Source organism: Prionailurus viverrinus, chromosome B1 (assembly GCF_022837055.1).
Source record: "Prionailurus viverrinus isolate Anna chromosome B1, UM_Priviv_1.0, whole genome shotgun sequence".
NCBI classification, from domain to species: Eukaryota; Metazoa; Chordata; class Mammalia; order Carnivora; family Felidae; genus Prionailurus; species Prionailurus viverrinus.
Window position 1 is genome coordinate 62,419,560 of NC_062564.1, and position 14,666 is coordinate 62,434,225.

The window sequence follows — 14,666 nt, forward strand, 5'->3', positions numbered from 1 at the left end:
AAGATTTCATTTTTCATGACTGAGTAATATACCAGTGTGTGTGTGTGTGTGTGTGTGTGTGTGTGTGTGTGTGTGTGTGTGTGACAGAGAGAGAGAGAGAGAGAGAGAGAGAGAGGTCTTCTTTATTCATTCATTTATTGATGGATGGATACTTAAGTTGTTTTCCTATTTTGACTACTGTGGATAACGCTGCAATGGAGACAGGGATGCATATATCTTCTTGAATTGGTAATTTTGTTTTCTTTGCATAGACACCAAGAAGTGGAATTGTTGGATCATATGGTAGTTCTATTTTTAATTTATTGAAGAACCTCCATCCTGTTTTCTATGGTATCTTCACCAGTGCATGAAGACTCCCTTATCTCCATATCCTTCCAAGACTTGTTATCTCTTGTCTTTTTTATAAAAGCTGTTTTAACAGGTATGAGATGATATCTGATTGTAGTTTTATTTTGCATTTCCCTGATGATTAATGATGTTGAACATCTTTTCATGTGCCTGTTGCCTATCTGTATGTCTTCTTTGGAAAAATGTCTATTCAGAGCCTCTGTCCATTTTTTAACCAGATTATATTTTGTTGTTAAGTTATATGAGTTCTTTATATATTTTGGGTGCTAATAACCCCTTATCAGATATATGATTTGCAAATGTCTTTTCCCATTCAGCAAGTTGCCTTCCATTTTATTGATGGATTCTTTCACTATGCAGAAGCGTTTTAGTTTGATGTAGACACATTTATTTTTCCTTTTATTACCTTTGCATTTGGAATCAGATCAAAAAAAAAAAACAAAACAAAACATTGCTAAGCCTAAAGTCAAAGAGCTTACTGCCAATGTTTTCTTCTAGGAATTTTATGGTTCCAGGTCTTACATTGGACTTTAATCCATTTTGAGTTAATTTTTGTGAATGGTGGAAGATAGTGGTCCACTTTCATTCTTCTGCATGTAGCTGTCCCGTTTTCCCAGCACCAATTATTGAAGAAACTATCCTCTCCTTATTGCATTGTTCTTGCTCCTTTTGCTATAGATTAATTGATCACATATGTTTTAGTTTATTTCTAGGCACACTATTCTGTTCCACTGATCTATGAGGCTGTTTTTAAGCCGGTACCATACGGTTTTGATTACTGTAATTGCGTAGTATAGTTTGAAATCAGGGAGCATGATACTTCTGGTTTTGTTTTTTCTTTCTCAAGATTGCTTTGTCTATTCAGAGTCTATTACGACTCCATACAAATTTTAGCATTATTTGTTCTAGGTCTCTAAAAATTGCCATTAGAATTTTCATAGGGATTGCACTGAATCCATATATTGCTTTGGGTAGCATGGATATTTAACGATATTAATTCTTCAATCCATGAATATGGAATATGTTTTTACTTATCTGTGTTTTCCTCAATTTCTTTCATCAGTGTCTTACTAGTCTTAGTATATAAGTCTTTCACTCCCCTGGTTAAACATATTCCAAGGTATTTTATACCATCTGATGCAATCATAAATGATTGTTTTCTTGATTTCTCTTTCTGATAATTTATTAGTGTATAGAAATACAATAGTTTTATATATTAATTTTGTATTCCACAAAATTTACTGAATTCATTTATTGGCACCAGAAGTTATTTTGGTGGAGCCTTTAGTTTCCTACAAATAGCATCATGTCATCTATAAATAGTGGCCATTTTACTTCCTTTCCAAATTGTATGCCTTTTACTTCTTTTTCTGATCGAACTGCTGTAGCTAGAACTTCCAATAGTATTTTGAATAAAAGTGCCAAAAGTGTCTTGCTCCTGACCTTACAGGAAACACTTTCAGTTTTTCACCACTGAGTAAGATATTAGCTGTGATTTTGTGATATATGGTCTTTATTATGTCAAAGTACATTCCCTCTATACCCACTTAGTTGAGAGTTTTTATTATAAATAGATGTTGAATTTTCTCAAGTGCTTTTTCTGTATCTTTTTAATTGATCATATGATTTCTATGTTTTGTGGGGTTTTTGTTTCCAATTATTATTTTTTAATATAATTTATTGTCAAATTGATTAACATACAGTGTGTTTTTGGTTTTGGAGGTAGATTCCCGTGATTCATCGCTTACATACAACACCCAGTGCTCATCTCAACAAGTGCCCTCCTCAACGCCAATCACCCATTTTCTCCTCATTTTTATATTTTTGTTAATGTGGTATATCGCATTGGTTAATTTGCACGTTTGAGCCATCCTTGTATCCCTGGAATAAAATGCACTTGATCATAGTCTATGATCCTTTTAATGGATTATTTTGGTTTATTAATATTTGCTAATACTTTACTGGGGATTTTTGCATCTATATTCATCAGGGATATTGGCCTGTAATTTTCCTTTTTTGTGCTGCCCTTGTCTGGTTTTAGTATTAGAGTAATGCTGACTTTGTAAAATGAGTTCAGAAGCATTTCATCCTCTTCAATTTTTTGGAATAGTTTGAGAAGGATAGGTATTACGTCTTCTTTGAATATTAAGTAGAATTTACCAATGAAGCATTCTGGTCCTGGACTTTTGTATGTTGGGAGTTTTTAGTTACTAATTCAATCTCTTTATAAGTAATTAGTATATTCAGGTTTTCTATTTCCTTATGATTCAGTCTTGAAAGATTGTATGTTTCTAGGAACATAACTAATTCTTCCAGGTCACCCTATATGCTTACCTATAATTGTTCATATTAGTCTAATGATCCTTTGTATTGCTATGGTATCAGTTGTTACTTCTATTTCATTTCTAATTTTATTTATTTGAGCCTTCTCTTTTTCCTGGTGAGTCTAACTGAAGGCTTATCAATTTTACCTTTTCAAAGACCTAACTTTTAATTTCATTGATCTTTTCTATTATCTATTAAGTTCTATTCCATTTATTATTTCCTTTCTTCTACCAACTTTGGCTTCATTTGTTCTTTTTCTAGTTCCTTTGGGTGTAAAGTTAGATTGTTTATTTGAGCTTTTTGTTTGTTTGTTTTGTTTCTTGAGATAGGCCTGTATTGCTATGAACTTAACCTCTTATAATTACTTTACTGCATTCCATGGATTTTGGTATATCATATTTCTATTTTCCTTTGTATCTAGGTATTTTTTAATTTCTCTTTTAAATTCTTCAGTGACTCAGTGGAGAAAATATCTTTTCTCCATTCTTTCACTTTCAGTCTGGTGTCCTTAGTTCTTAAGTGAGTCTCTTATAGGCAACATATAAGTGAGTAGTTTTTAAAATATTCAGCCACTTTATATCTTTTGATGGGAGTATTTAGTCCATTTACATTTAAAGTAATTATTGATAGGTATGTACTTATTGCCGTCTTGTTGACTGTTTTCTGGCTGATTCTGTAATTCCTCTCTGTTCCTTTCTTCTTGTCTTTCTTTTTATCCTTGTGGTTTGATACCTTTCCTTAGTGTTATATTTAGATTCCTTTCTCATTTTCTTTTGGGTATTCACTATAAGTGTTTGCTTATGGTTACTGTCAGATTCACATATAACATCCTATGTATATAACAGTCTAAGTTGATAGCAACTTAAATTTGAATACATTCCAAAACTACATTCTTACTCCCCCGCGCCCATGCTTTGCTTTTGATATCACATTTTCAATCTTTTTATTTTATGTACCTTTGAACTGATTATTATAGTAATCTGTCTTTTTCTTTTGACCTATTTCATACTAGCTTTATCAGTTATTAACCTGTTACCTTTACTATACATTTTCTTTTCCCAGTGACATTTTTACTTATGTTTTATTGTCATTAATTACCGTCAGTACTTTTTTATTTAAAGAAGTCCTTTTAGGGGTACTTGGATGGCTCAGTCAGTTAAGTGTCTGACTTCAGCTCAGGTCATGTTCTCACGGTTTGTGAGTTCAAGCACCACGTCAGGCTCTGTGCTAACAGCTCAGAGCCTGGAGCCTGCTTTGGATTCTGTGTCTCTCTGTCTCTCTGCCCTCCTCCATTCATGCTCTGTTTCTCTCCCTCTCTCTCAAAAATAAATAAACACTAAAACAGTTTTAAAAAGAAGTCCTTTTACAGTTTCTTGTAAATCTGGTTTAATGGTTATGGATTCCTTTAAAGTTTTGCTTGTCTGGAAAACTCTCTCTCCTTCAATTCTGAATGATAACTTTGCTTGGTAGAATATTCTTGGTTGGAAGGTTCCCCCCCACCACTCCTTTCAGTATTTTGAATAGGTCATGCCACTCTCTTCTGTTCTGCTAAAGTTTCTTCTAAAAATTCTGCTGATGGCTTTATGGGATTTCCCTTGTATGTAAGCTTTTTTCCCTTGCTACTTTTAAGATTATCTCTTTGTATTTAACTTTTGATGTTTTAATTAGAAGGTGTCTTGGTGTGGACCTCTTTGGGTTCATCTTATTTGAAACTCTATGGGCTTCCTGGAGCTGGATGTCTGTTTCCATCCCCAGATTAGGGAAGTTTTCAGCCATGATTTCTTCAGATAACCTTTCTGTTCCTTTCACTCTCTTCTCTTTCTGGGACTCCTATATGCAGATACTATTCTAATTAATGTTGTCCCATAAGTCCCTCAAGATATTCCACCTTTTTAAATTCTTTTTTCGTTTTGCTACTCTGAGTGAGTTCCATTGCTTTGCCTTTCAATTCTCTGATCCATTCTTCTGCTTTATCCACTCTATTGTTGAACCCCTTTAGTGTATTTTTCATCCATTATTGTATTCTTCAACCCTGTAACTTCTATTTGGTACTTTCTCATATTTTCTTTGTTTAAGTTCTCATTGTATTCATCCATTCTTCTCCCTGGTGAAGTGAGCAACGTTCTGGCCATTACTTTGAACTTTTTATCAGGTAGACTATGTATCTCTGTTTCATTAAGATCATTATCTGAGGTTTTGTCTTGTCTTTCATTTGAAATATATTCCCCTGTCTCATTTTGCCTCTTCTGTATTTGTTCCCATGTATGAGGCAGAACAGCTACATCTCCCAGTCTCGAAGAACGGGCTTTGTGTAGAAGATGACCCATGAGGCCCGGGAACAAAATCCCCTTGGCTACCAGAGCCAGACACTCCAAGGTATCCCCTGTGTGGGGTACATGCACCCACCAGCGGTGGCAGAGCCACAGCCATGGCTGTGAGGTGCTTGCCCGGCTGTGGTATGGCTATGGCACAGGAGGGGTAGGGCATTTGCCTAGCTGTGGTAGATCTGTGCTTTGAGAGGGAAAGCCTCTTGTCTGGCTGACTGTGACATGGTTCTAGTGTGGAGAAGGGTGCTCTCCCAGCTGGCTGTGGCATAGCTGAGGCACGGTGAGGGGGTCTGCGCCTACCTGCGCAAGCAGGTTAGGCAGACATTGCTAAAATGGCACCCACCAGTGTCGGCATTAGCAAGGAGAAAGAGGTTGAAAAAAATGGCACCTACCACTCCTTCTGTCCCTGGAGAGTCCCAACACATTCCTTCCTGTCTAGTGGTCACTTTACGATTAGTCATTGGGTCTGCTTCACATAAGGACTAGGTGCTTTTCAAGCTGCTGTTTTTGCACTGGGTCATAGGGTGCGTGAGTCTGCATGTGAGCCCCTTAAAGGCAGGTTCTCCGTTCCTTCCAGTTCTATTCTTCTCCTGGATACAATCCCTCATGGTTTTATGTTTGGGGGGCTCATCTTTCCCGTGCAGGACCCAAAGGTTGAGGTGTCTGATGTAGGGCCCAAACCCCTTGCTCCACAGGGGGAAGTGCTGAACTTTTGAGATCTCATCTGATTAGGGGTCATCAGGCCTAGAACTGGATTTTTTGGCAGCAGGTATGTCTCCACCTCTCCTACCCTCTCTCCACGTGGGTCTTTAATCCTTTGTTGGAGAGGCCCTGTTCATCTAGTTATCAAGATATTTTCAGAGAAAGTATTCCACGCATAGCTGTAGTTTGTTGTGTCCATGGCAGGAAGTGAGTTCAGGATATTTTTAGACTGCCATCTGGAACCACCCTCTCCTCTTCTCCTACTTTATCAGTCTTGAAATGACCTCTTCCCTAGGACATCATATTCAATGATTTTTCTTCTACCTTTTAGACCAAACCTTATTGGTCTTTGGGGGGATTTTTTGCCATCTCCTACTTTCTATCCTCAGGTGTATTTTCCTCTCCCTTCAATATTTCCCTAGACAGTCAAATCTACCATCAAATTTCCTTCTCTAGATACAGGCTGAAGTTTAGACTCACTTTTCCTTTGTGTACTAACCACTTCCATTTGGATAATCCAATGGCTTCTCAAAATCAAGGATTTCCTAAATAAAATCATTATCTGTCTTTCTCACTCTAAAAATTATGTTGCTTTATCCATATTTCTTCCTTCATTTGATGATGTCACCATTCATCCTGTTGCCTAAAAATAAATCCTTGAAGATTTTCCTTCCTATGTTAGTGTTCCTCTTAAAATATATTTGAAAGGTCACTGCCTCTTATTCTTCTTGAACTGCACTTCCTTGACTGAAGACTTAGTCATCTCTTATAAGTTACTTATTTAATCTTCTTATAGGTTTCCTTAACTTAGGTTCATCCTCCCCACCTCAACTTTCCCATCCTCAGTTAAGGATCTCAAAGCTGAAAGAATTCTTTTTTTTTTATCTTTTTTTTTAAAAAATCAGAACTTGTTCTGCTTTCAATCATCAATTATTCTCAGTAGCTAAAAGATAAAATCTGGGGCACCTGGGTTGCTCAGTTGGTTAATCACCAGGCTTCAGCTCAGGTCAAGAGTTCAAGCCCTGCATCAGTCCCCGTGCTGACAGCTCAGAGCCCAGAGCCTGCTTCAGATTCTGTGTGTCTCTCTCTCTGCCCCTCCCCCCACTCACACTCTGTCTCTCCCTTTCTCTCTCTCAAAAATGAATAAATATTAAAAAAAAAAGATAAAATCTAAGTTCCCTAGCTTCATATAGAATATCCCCTACGATGTAACCTCATTAGGTAATTACCAACTCATCTCCCATTTGCAACATACCATGTAGCCATAATGGGAAAATAAAAATGATTTGATTTTCTATAATTATAGCTATGATCATGATTTTTTTTACAGCTTAAAATTCTATAACTCTTCGGTGCACTTTCAACACTTTTCAGTTCCTTTGTGACATCTCCCTTGACTCACCAAGGCATTTTGTTACACGTTGCTGGGACTTTATGGTATTCTCATCATATGACTATAATTACTCTTCTCACCCACTTACAATCATGTATATATACGCACATACCCCACATGAAGCCTTATATTTTTCATCACAGCATTTTCAACATCTAACAATGCCTCAATAAATAATTAGAACCAAACATGTGATGAGCAAATACATAGATCAATATCATTAATTACAAGAAATTCTAAGGAATTCAATGTTTGTAACTTAAAACTTGCCACGAATAAAGAAATAAGGACAAATATTTACTTTTCTAATGCTTGAAATACATATGACCTTATAAGATGATTCCAAAAAACAGAATTCATCTTTTGGTAATTGAAATGTACTGATCCTTAAGAATTTATGAAAGTTAAATAAAAAGCTTTAAAATAAGGTTATTATCACACATCGACTATCAGAGAAAATTAAATTCTAATTATATCTGATATTTCAACTACTGAAAAAATTCTTAAGAATTTATCTTCAGGGTAGTTGAAGGAGAATTCTCAAAGAAACTATTTAGACTATCCCAGAAATGACTCATTTCCCTGAAATTTTCTCCAAAAATTGTCCCTGGTATAATATAGATTTCTATGGTAGCAGCACATTTCATGTCAAACCTGGGATCTTTTCTAAATCCCTACCATATAAAGTATAGAGCTAAGTATTAAAAATGCTGTTAAAAATTTAATACTATCAATTTGTGGCTCAATAGCCTACACCCACTCTTGGAAAGCACAGAAGTTTAGAAATAAAACAGCTAAACCTTAAGAAAAAAGATCAAGCATGAAAAGTACCTAAGATCATCCAGTCTGAAGGAAAACAAATTAAAAATATAATACCATCATGGGTATTTTTTTAATCAGCAAAACGCTGATTCTACCATATCGAAAAATCAGTTCACATTTTTTTAAGAAAAACTTAAATAAATACTGTAAACACAACTAAAAGATATTCTGTCAACCTTAAACCCAACATATTCTAAAGCCTCTCACCTGGCTGGATGTTTTCTCTTATGATAGTGACATGGTTATCTCGATCTGGTCGTGTGTGTTCATGCCAAAAGCCTATCACATGGCCCAATTCATGAACAACAATTCCAAATTTATCACAGTTCTTGCCAATAGAGATTGCCTGAGGCCCATTTCCACGCCGACCCACATAAGAGCAGCATCTGCAATAAAGGAGAAAAGGGAGATGGTGGTGGAAATGATAAATGAGTTACAGTATGATGAAACTTTGGGAAGAATTACAATGGCCTACAAAGCCCAATACATTCAGAGGCAGAACAGCCTTTCATCAATAAATACAGCCCATTTCTAATATCCTGGTAAACTTACATACAACACACATCCTCACATAATCACTGGAAGTGCTTTTTCACTAACTCATATGTTACAAGATATGCCTTCAATCATCATTGGGAGAATTCAAAAGATATCAGAAAATCAAATACTTATGATGGTGATTAATGTGCTAAACCCACAATTAATTATCAGCCCACATTTAATACTAATATAGTTTTTTATTCTCAAAATCCATCTACTGTGGTAAGTAACTACTTTGTCACTATGGTTACCTGGCAATAATCCATTATTTCAGTTTTGAATAAAAAAACAAAGTTTATTGTTCCTCTTTAAAATAAACAGAATTAAATTTCTTTATGAAAGAAAGACAGTTAATCAAAAACGGAGTTACTTTTCCTACTCATGGGAGAATTTATCTCCAGAAGAAAACTTTTAAAAGAAGGAGCCAATGAAGGAAAAATTAGTTTCAAAAGGTAAATTATCTAGAGTTAACTGGTGAAGAAAAATCAACAGCCGGCATAATTATGACACTTGCTAATATAAATATAATTATATCTAAAACTTTGATAGTTAAGGTTTACATTAAAATGCTTATCTATAGAATCACACCCTGAGACATCAATTGAGGGTAAGCAATTGGTCTTGGATAGTTGGTGATCATGATACACAAGACGCCAAACAATTTTGTATTTCTTTTTATTTCCTATTTATTTTTTTAAAATATGAAATTTATTGTCAAATTGGTTTCCATACAACACCCAGTGCTCATCCCAACAGGTGCCCTCCTCAATACCCATCACCCAATCGCCCCTCCCTCCCACCCCCATCAACCCTCAGTTTGTTCTCAGTTTTTAAGAGTCTCTTATGTTTTGGCTCCCTCCCTCTCTAACCTCTTTTTTTTTCCTTCCCCTACCCCATGGTCTTCTGTTAAGTTTCTCAGGATCCACACAAGAGTGAAAACATATGGTATCTGTCTTTCTCTGTATGACTTATTTCACTTAGCATAACACTCTCCAGTTCCACCCACGTTGCTACAAAAGGCCATTTCATTCTTACTCATTGCCACGTAGTATTCCATTGGGTATATAAACCACAATTTCTTTATCCATTCATCAGTTGATGGACATTTAGGCTCTTTCCATAATTTGGCTATTGTTGAAAGTGCTGCTATAAACATTGGGGTACAAGTGCCCCTATGCATCAGTGCTCCTGTATTCCTTGGGTCAATTCCTAGCAGTGCTATTGCTGTGTCATAGGGTAGATCTATTTTTAATTTTCTGAGGGACCCCCACACTGTTTTCCAGAGCGACTCAGCAGTTTGCATTCCCACCAACAGTGCAAGAGGGTTCCCGTTTCTCCACATCCTCGCCAGCATCTAGAGTCTCCTGATTTGTTCATTTTAGCCACTCTGACTGGCGTGAGGTTACAGTATCTGAGGGTGGTTTTGATTTGTATTTCCCTGATGAAAAGCGATGTTGAGCATCTTTTCATGTGCCTGTTGGCCATCCAGATGTCTTCTTTAGAGAAGTGTCTATTCATGTTTTCTGCCCATTTCTTCACTGGGTTGTTTTTCGGGTGTGGAGTTTGGTGAGCTCTTTATAGATTTTTGGATACTAGCCCTTTGTCCGATATGTCATTTGCAAATACCGTTTCCCATTCCATTGGTTGCCTTTTAGTTTTGTTGATTGTTTCCTTTGCAGTGCAGAAACTTTTTGTCTTCATGAGGTCCCAAAAGTACATTTTTGCTTTTAATTCCCTTGCTTTTGGGGTTTGTCAAGTAAGAAATTGCTGTAGCTGAGGTCAGAGAGGTTTTTTCCTGCTGTCTCCTCTAGGGTTTTGATGGTTTCCTGTCTCACATTCAGGTCCTTTATCCATTTTGCGTTTGTTTTTGTGAATGGTGTAAGAAAGTGGTCTAGTTTCATCCTTCTGCATGTTGCTGTCCAGCTCTCCCAGCACCATTTGTTAAAGAGACTCTTTTTTCCATTAGATATTCTTCCCTGTTTTGTCAAAGATTAGATGGCCATACTTTTGTGAGTCCACTTCTGGAGTCTCTACTCTATTCCATTGTCTGTTTTTGTGCCAATACCATGCTGTCTTGATGACTGCAGCTTTGTAGTAGAGGCTAAAGTCTGAGATTGTGATGCCTCCTGCTTTGGTCTTCTTCTTCAAAATTACTTTGGCTATCCGGGGCCTTTTGTGGTTTCATACAAATTTTAGGATTGGTTATTCTTGCTTCGAGAAGCATGCTGGTGCAATTTTGATTCAGATTGCATTGAATGTGTAGATAGCTTTGGGGAGTATTGACATTTTAACAATATTTATTCTTCCAATCCATGAGCACAGAATGTTTTTCCATTTCTTTATAACTTCTTCAATTTTGTTCATAAGCTTTCTATAGTTTTCAGCATACAGATCTTTTACATCTTTCATTAGGTGTATTCCTAGGTTTTTTATGTTTCATGGTGCAACTGTGAATGGGATCACATTCTTTATTTGTCTTTCTGTTGCTTCATTATTAATGTATAAGAATGCAACTGATTTCTGTACATTGATTTTTGTATCCTGCGACTTTGCTGAATTCATGTATCAGTTCTAGCAGACTTCTGGTGGAGTCTGTCGGATTTTCCATGTATAATATCATGTCATCTGCAAAAAGTGAAAGCTTGACTTCATCTTTGCCAATTTTGATGCCTTTGACTTCCTTTTGTTGTCTGATTGCTGATGCTAGAACTTCCAACACTATGTTAAACAACAGCAGTGAGAGTGGACATCCCTGTTGTGTTCCTGATCTCAGGGGGAAAGCTATCAGTTTTTCCCCATCAAGGATGATATTAGCTGTGGGCTTTTCATAAATGGCTTTTATGATATCTAAGTATGTTCCTTCTATCCCGACTTTCTCGAGGGTTTTTACTAAGAAGGGATGCTGAATTTTGTCAAATGTTTTTTCTGCATCAATTGACCAGGATCATATGGTTCTTTTCTTTTCTTTTATTAATGTGATGTATCACATTGATTGATTTGTGAATGTTGGACCAGCCCTACAGCCCAGGAATGAATCCCACTTGATCAAGGTGAATAATTCTTTTGATATGCTGTTAAATTCTATTTGCTAGTATCTTATTGAGAATTTTTGCATCCATATTCATCAGGGATATTGGCCTGTAGTTCTCTTTTTGCTGGGTCTCTGTCTGGTTTAGGAATCAAAGTAATGCTGTCTTCATAGAATGAGTCTGGGAGTTTTCCTTCCCTTTCTATTTGTTGGAACAGCTTGAGAAGGATAGGCATTATCTCTGCTTTAAATGTCTGGTAGAATTCTCCCGGGAAGCCATCTGGTCCTGGACTCTTATTTGTTGGGAAATTTTTGATGACTATTTCAATTTCTTTGCTGGTTATGTGTCTATTCAAGTTTTATATTTCTTCCTATTTGAGTTTTGGAAGTGTGTGGGTGCTTAGGAATTTGTCCATTTCTTCCAGGTTGTCCAGTTTTTTGGCATATATTTTTTCATAGTATTCCCTGATAATTGTTTGTATCTCTGAGGGATTGGTTGTAATAATTCCATTTTCATTCATGATTTTATCTATTTGGGTCATCTCCCTTTTCTTTTTGAGAAGCCTGGCTAGAGGTTTATCAATTTTGTTTATTTTTTCAAAACACCAGCTCTTCGTTTCATTGATCTGCCCTACAGTTATTTTTTTTAGATTCTATATTGTTTATTTCTGCTCTGATCTTTATTATTTCTCTTCTTCTGCTGGGTTTGGGGCATCTTTGCTGTTCTGCCTCTATTTCCTTTAGGTGTGCTGTTAGATTTTGTATTTGGGATTTTTCTTGTTTCTTGAGATAGGCCTGGATTGCAATGTATTTTCCTCTCAGGACTGCCTTCGCTGCATCCCAAAGTGTTTGGATTGTTGTGTTTTAATTTTCATTTGTTTCCATATATTTTTAAATTTCTTCTCTAATTGCCTGGTTGACCCATTAATTCTTTAGTAGGGTGTTCTTTAACCTCCATGCTTTTGGAGGTTTTCCAGACTTTTTCCTGTGGTTGATTTCAAGCTTCATAGCATTGTGGTCTGAAAGTATGCATGGTATGATCTCAATTCTTTTATACATATGAAGGGCTGTTTGTGACGCAGTATGTGGTCTATCTTGGAGGATGTTCCATGTGCACTCGAGAATAAACTATATTCTGTTCCTTTGGGATGCAGAGTTCTAAATATATCTGTCAAGGCCATCTGATCCAATGTATCATTCAGGGCCCTTGTTTCTTTATTGATCCTGTGTCTAGATGATCTATCCATTGTTGTAAGTGGGGTATTAAACTCCCTTGCATTACCACATTCTTATCCATAAGGTTGCTTATGTTTGTGATTAATTGTTTTATATATTTGGGGACTCCCATATTCGGCACATAGATATTTATCATTGTTAGCTCTTCCTGATGGATAAACCCTGTAATTATTATATAATGCCCTTCTGCATCTCTTGTTACAGCCTTTAATTTAAAGTCTAGTGTGTCTGATATAAGTATGGCTACTCCAGCTTTCTTTTGACTTCCAGTAGCATGATTGATAGTTCTCCATCCCCTCACTTTCAATCTGAAGGTGTCCTCAGGCCCAAAATGAGTCTCTTGTAGACAGCAAATAGATGGGTCTTGTTTTTTTATCCATTCTGATACCCTATGTCTTTTGGTTGGAGCATTTAGTCCATTTACATTCAGTGTTATTATAGAAAGATATGGGTTTAGAGTCATTGTGATGTCTGTAGGTTTCATGCTTGTAGTGATGTCCCTGGCACTTTGTGGTCCTTGCAACATTTCACTCACAGAGCCCCCTTTAGGATCTCTTGTAGGGCTGGTTTAGTGGTGATGAATTCCTTCAGTTTTTGTTTGTTTGGGAAGACCTTTATCTCTCCTTCTATTCTGAATGACAGACTTGCTGGATAAAGGATTCTCGGTTGCATATTTTTTTCTGTTCATCATATTGAAGATTTCCTGCCATTCCTTTCTGGCCTGCCAAGTTTCAGTAGATAGATCTGCCACTAGACTTATTGGTCTCCCTTTATACGTTAGAGCCTGTTTATCCCTAGCTGCTTTCAGAATTTTCTCTTTATCCATGTATTTTGCCAGCCAGTTTCACTATAATATGTCATGCAGAAGATCGATTCAAGTTACGTCTGAAGGGAGTTCTCTGTGCCTCTTGGATTTCAATGCCTTTTTCCTTCCCAAGATCAGGGAAGTTCTCAGCTATGATTTGTTCAAGTACACCTTCAGCCCCTTTCTCTCTCTCTTTCTCTTCAGGAACTCCTATGATATGGATATTATTCCATTTGAATGCATCACTTAGTTCTCTAATTCTCCCCTCACACTCCTGGATTTTTTTTTAATCTCTCTTTTTCTCAGCTTCCTCTTTTTCCATAATTTTGTCTTCTAATTCACCTATTCTCTCCTCTGCCTCTTCAATCTGAGCTGTGGTCGCCTCCATTTTATTTTGCACCTCATTTACAGCATTTTTTAGCTCCTCATGACTGTTTCTTAGTCCCCGGATCTCTGTAGCAATAGATTCTCTGCTGTCCTCTAAACTTTTTCAAGCCCCGCGATTACTTTTATGACTATTATTCTAAATTCTTGCTCTTGATCAAAAATGATTTAAGCAAACAATTTTTTAAATTTATCAAATTAAAATAGAAAATTTCCAAAAATTAATTGCCCAAATGATTCAAAGGAATTTCACAAGTTTTCACTTTCCACAGTAAGCATATTCAGTAGTCCTTTTGATTGTTCACAAATACAAATATTTGTCATTGCAATTATTTCTGTAGGCTTTAAAGCCTTAACCATCTTATCCTATGCCACAGATTTATTATTTATGAGTCTATTATAACAGTTAACAAAGCTTGATAAGTCAATAACAAAAAAAGAGGTAACCGGTAAGAAAAAAAACCAGGAAATCTTGGTTTTGCTCCCATATTTAATAGCATTTTTCAACCTAAACACAGATATTTATCAAATACCCAAACAGTAAAGTATTAGATGTAGAAAAACACAAAATTTGCAAATTTTGGAGATATTTAAACTGAATCATTCACTACCATAGAGCAGAAGTAGTTAAACAAATATTTGATGACTATATAGCAACTAAATTACACATGCTAAGTCATTCTTGCTGGTTGTATTCAAATAAGAAAATACGTCGCAAATAAAAATCTGGGAGATAGTCAAGCCATGTGGTCAACT

The 14,666-nt window shown here is 36.2% G+C and overlaps 1 protein-coding gene across 1 annotated transcript in view; it reads right to left on the minus strand.

Moving 5' to 3' along the window:
- TLL1 (tolloid like 1) overlaps positions 1-14,666 on the minus strand; it is a 213,543-nt gene that overhangs the window by 97,994 nt on the left and 100,883 nt on the right. Inside the window, exon 6 of the mRNA XM_047857627.1 lies at positions 8,125-8,303. Within this exon, the coding sequence (XP_047713583.1) occupies positions 8,125-8,303 (179 nt within the window). The remainder of the gene's footprint in view (positions 1-8,124; positions 8,304-14,666) is intronic.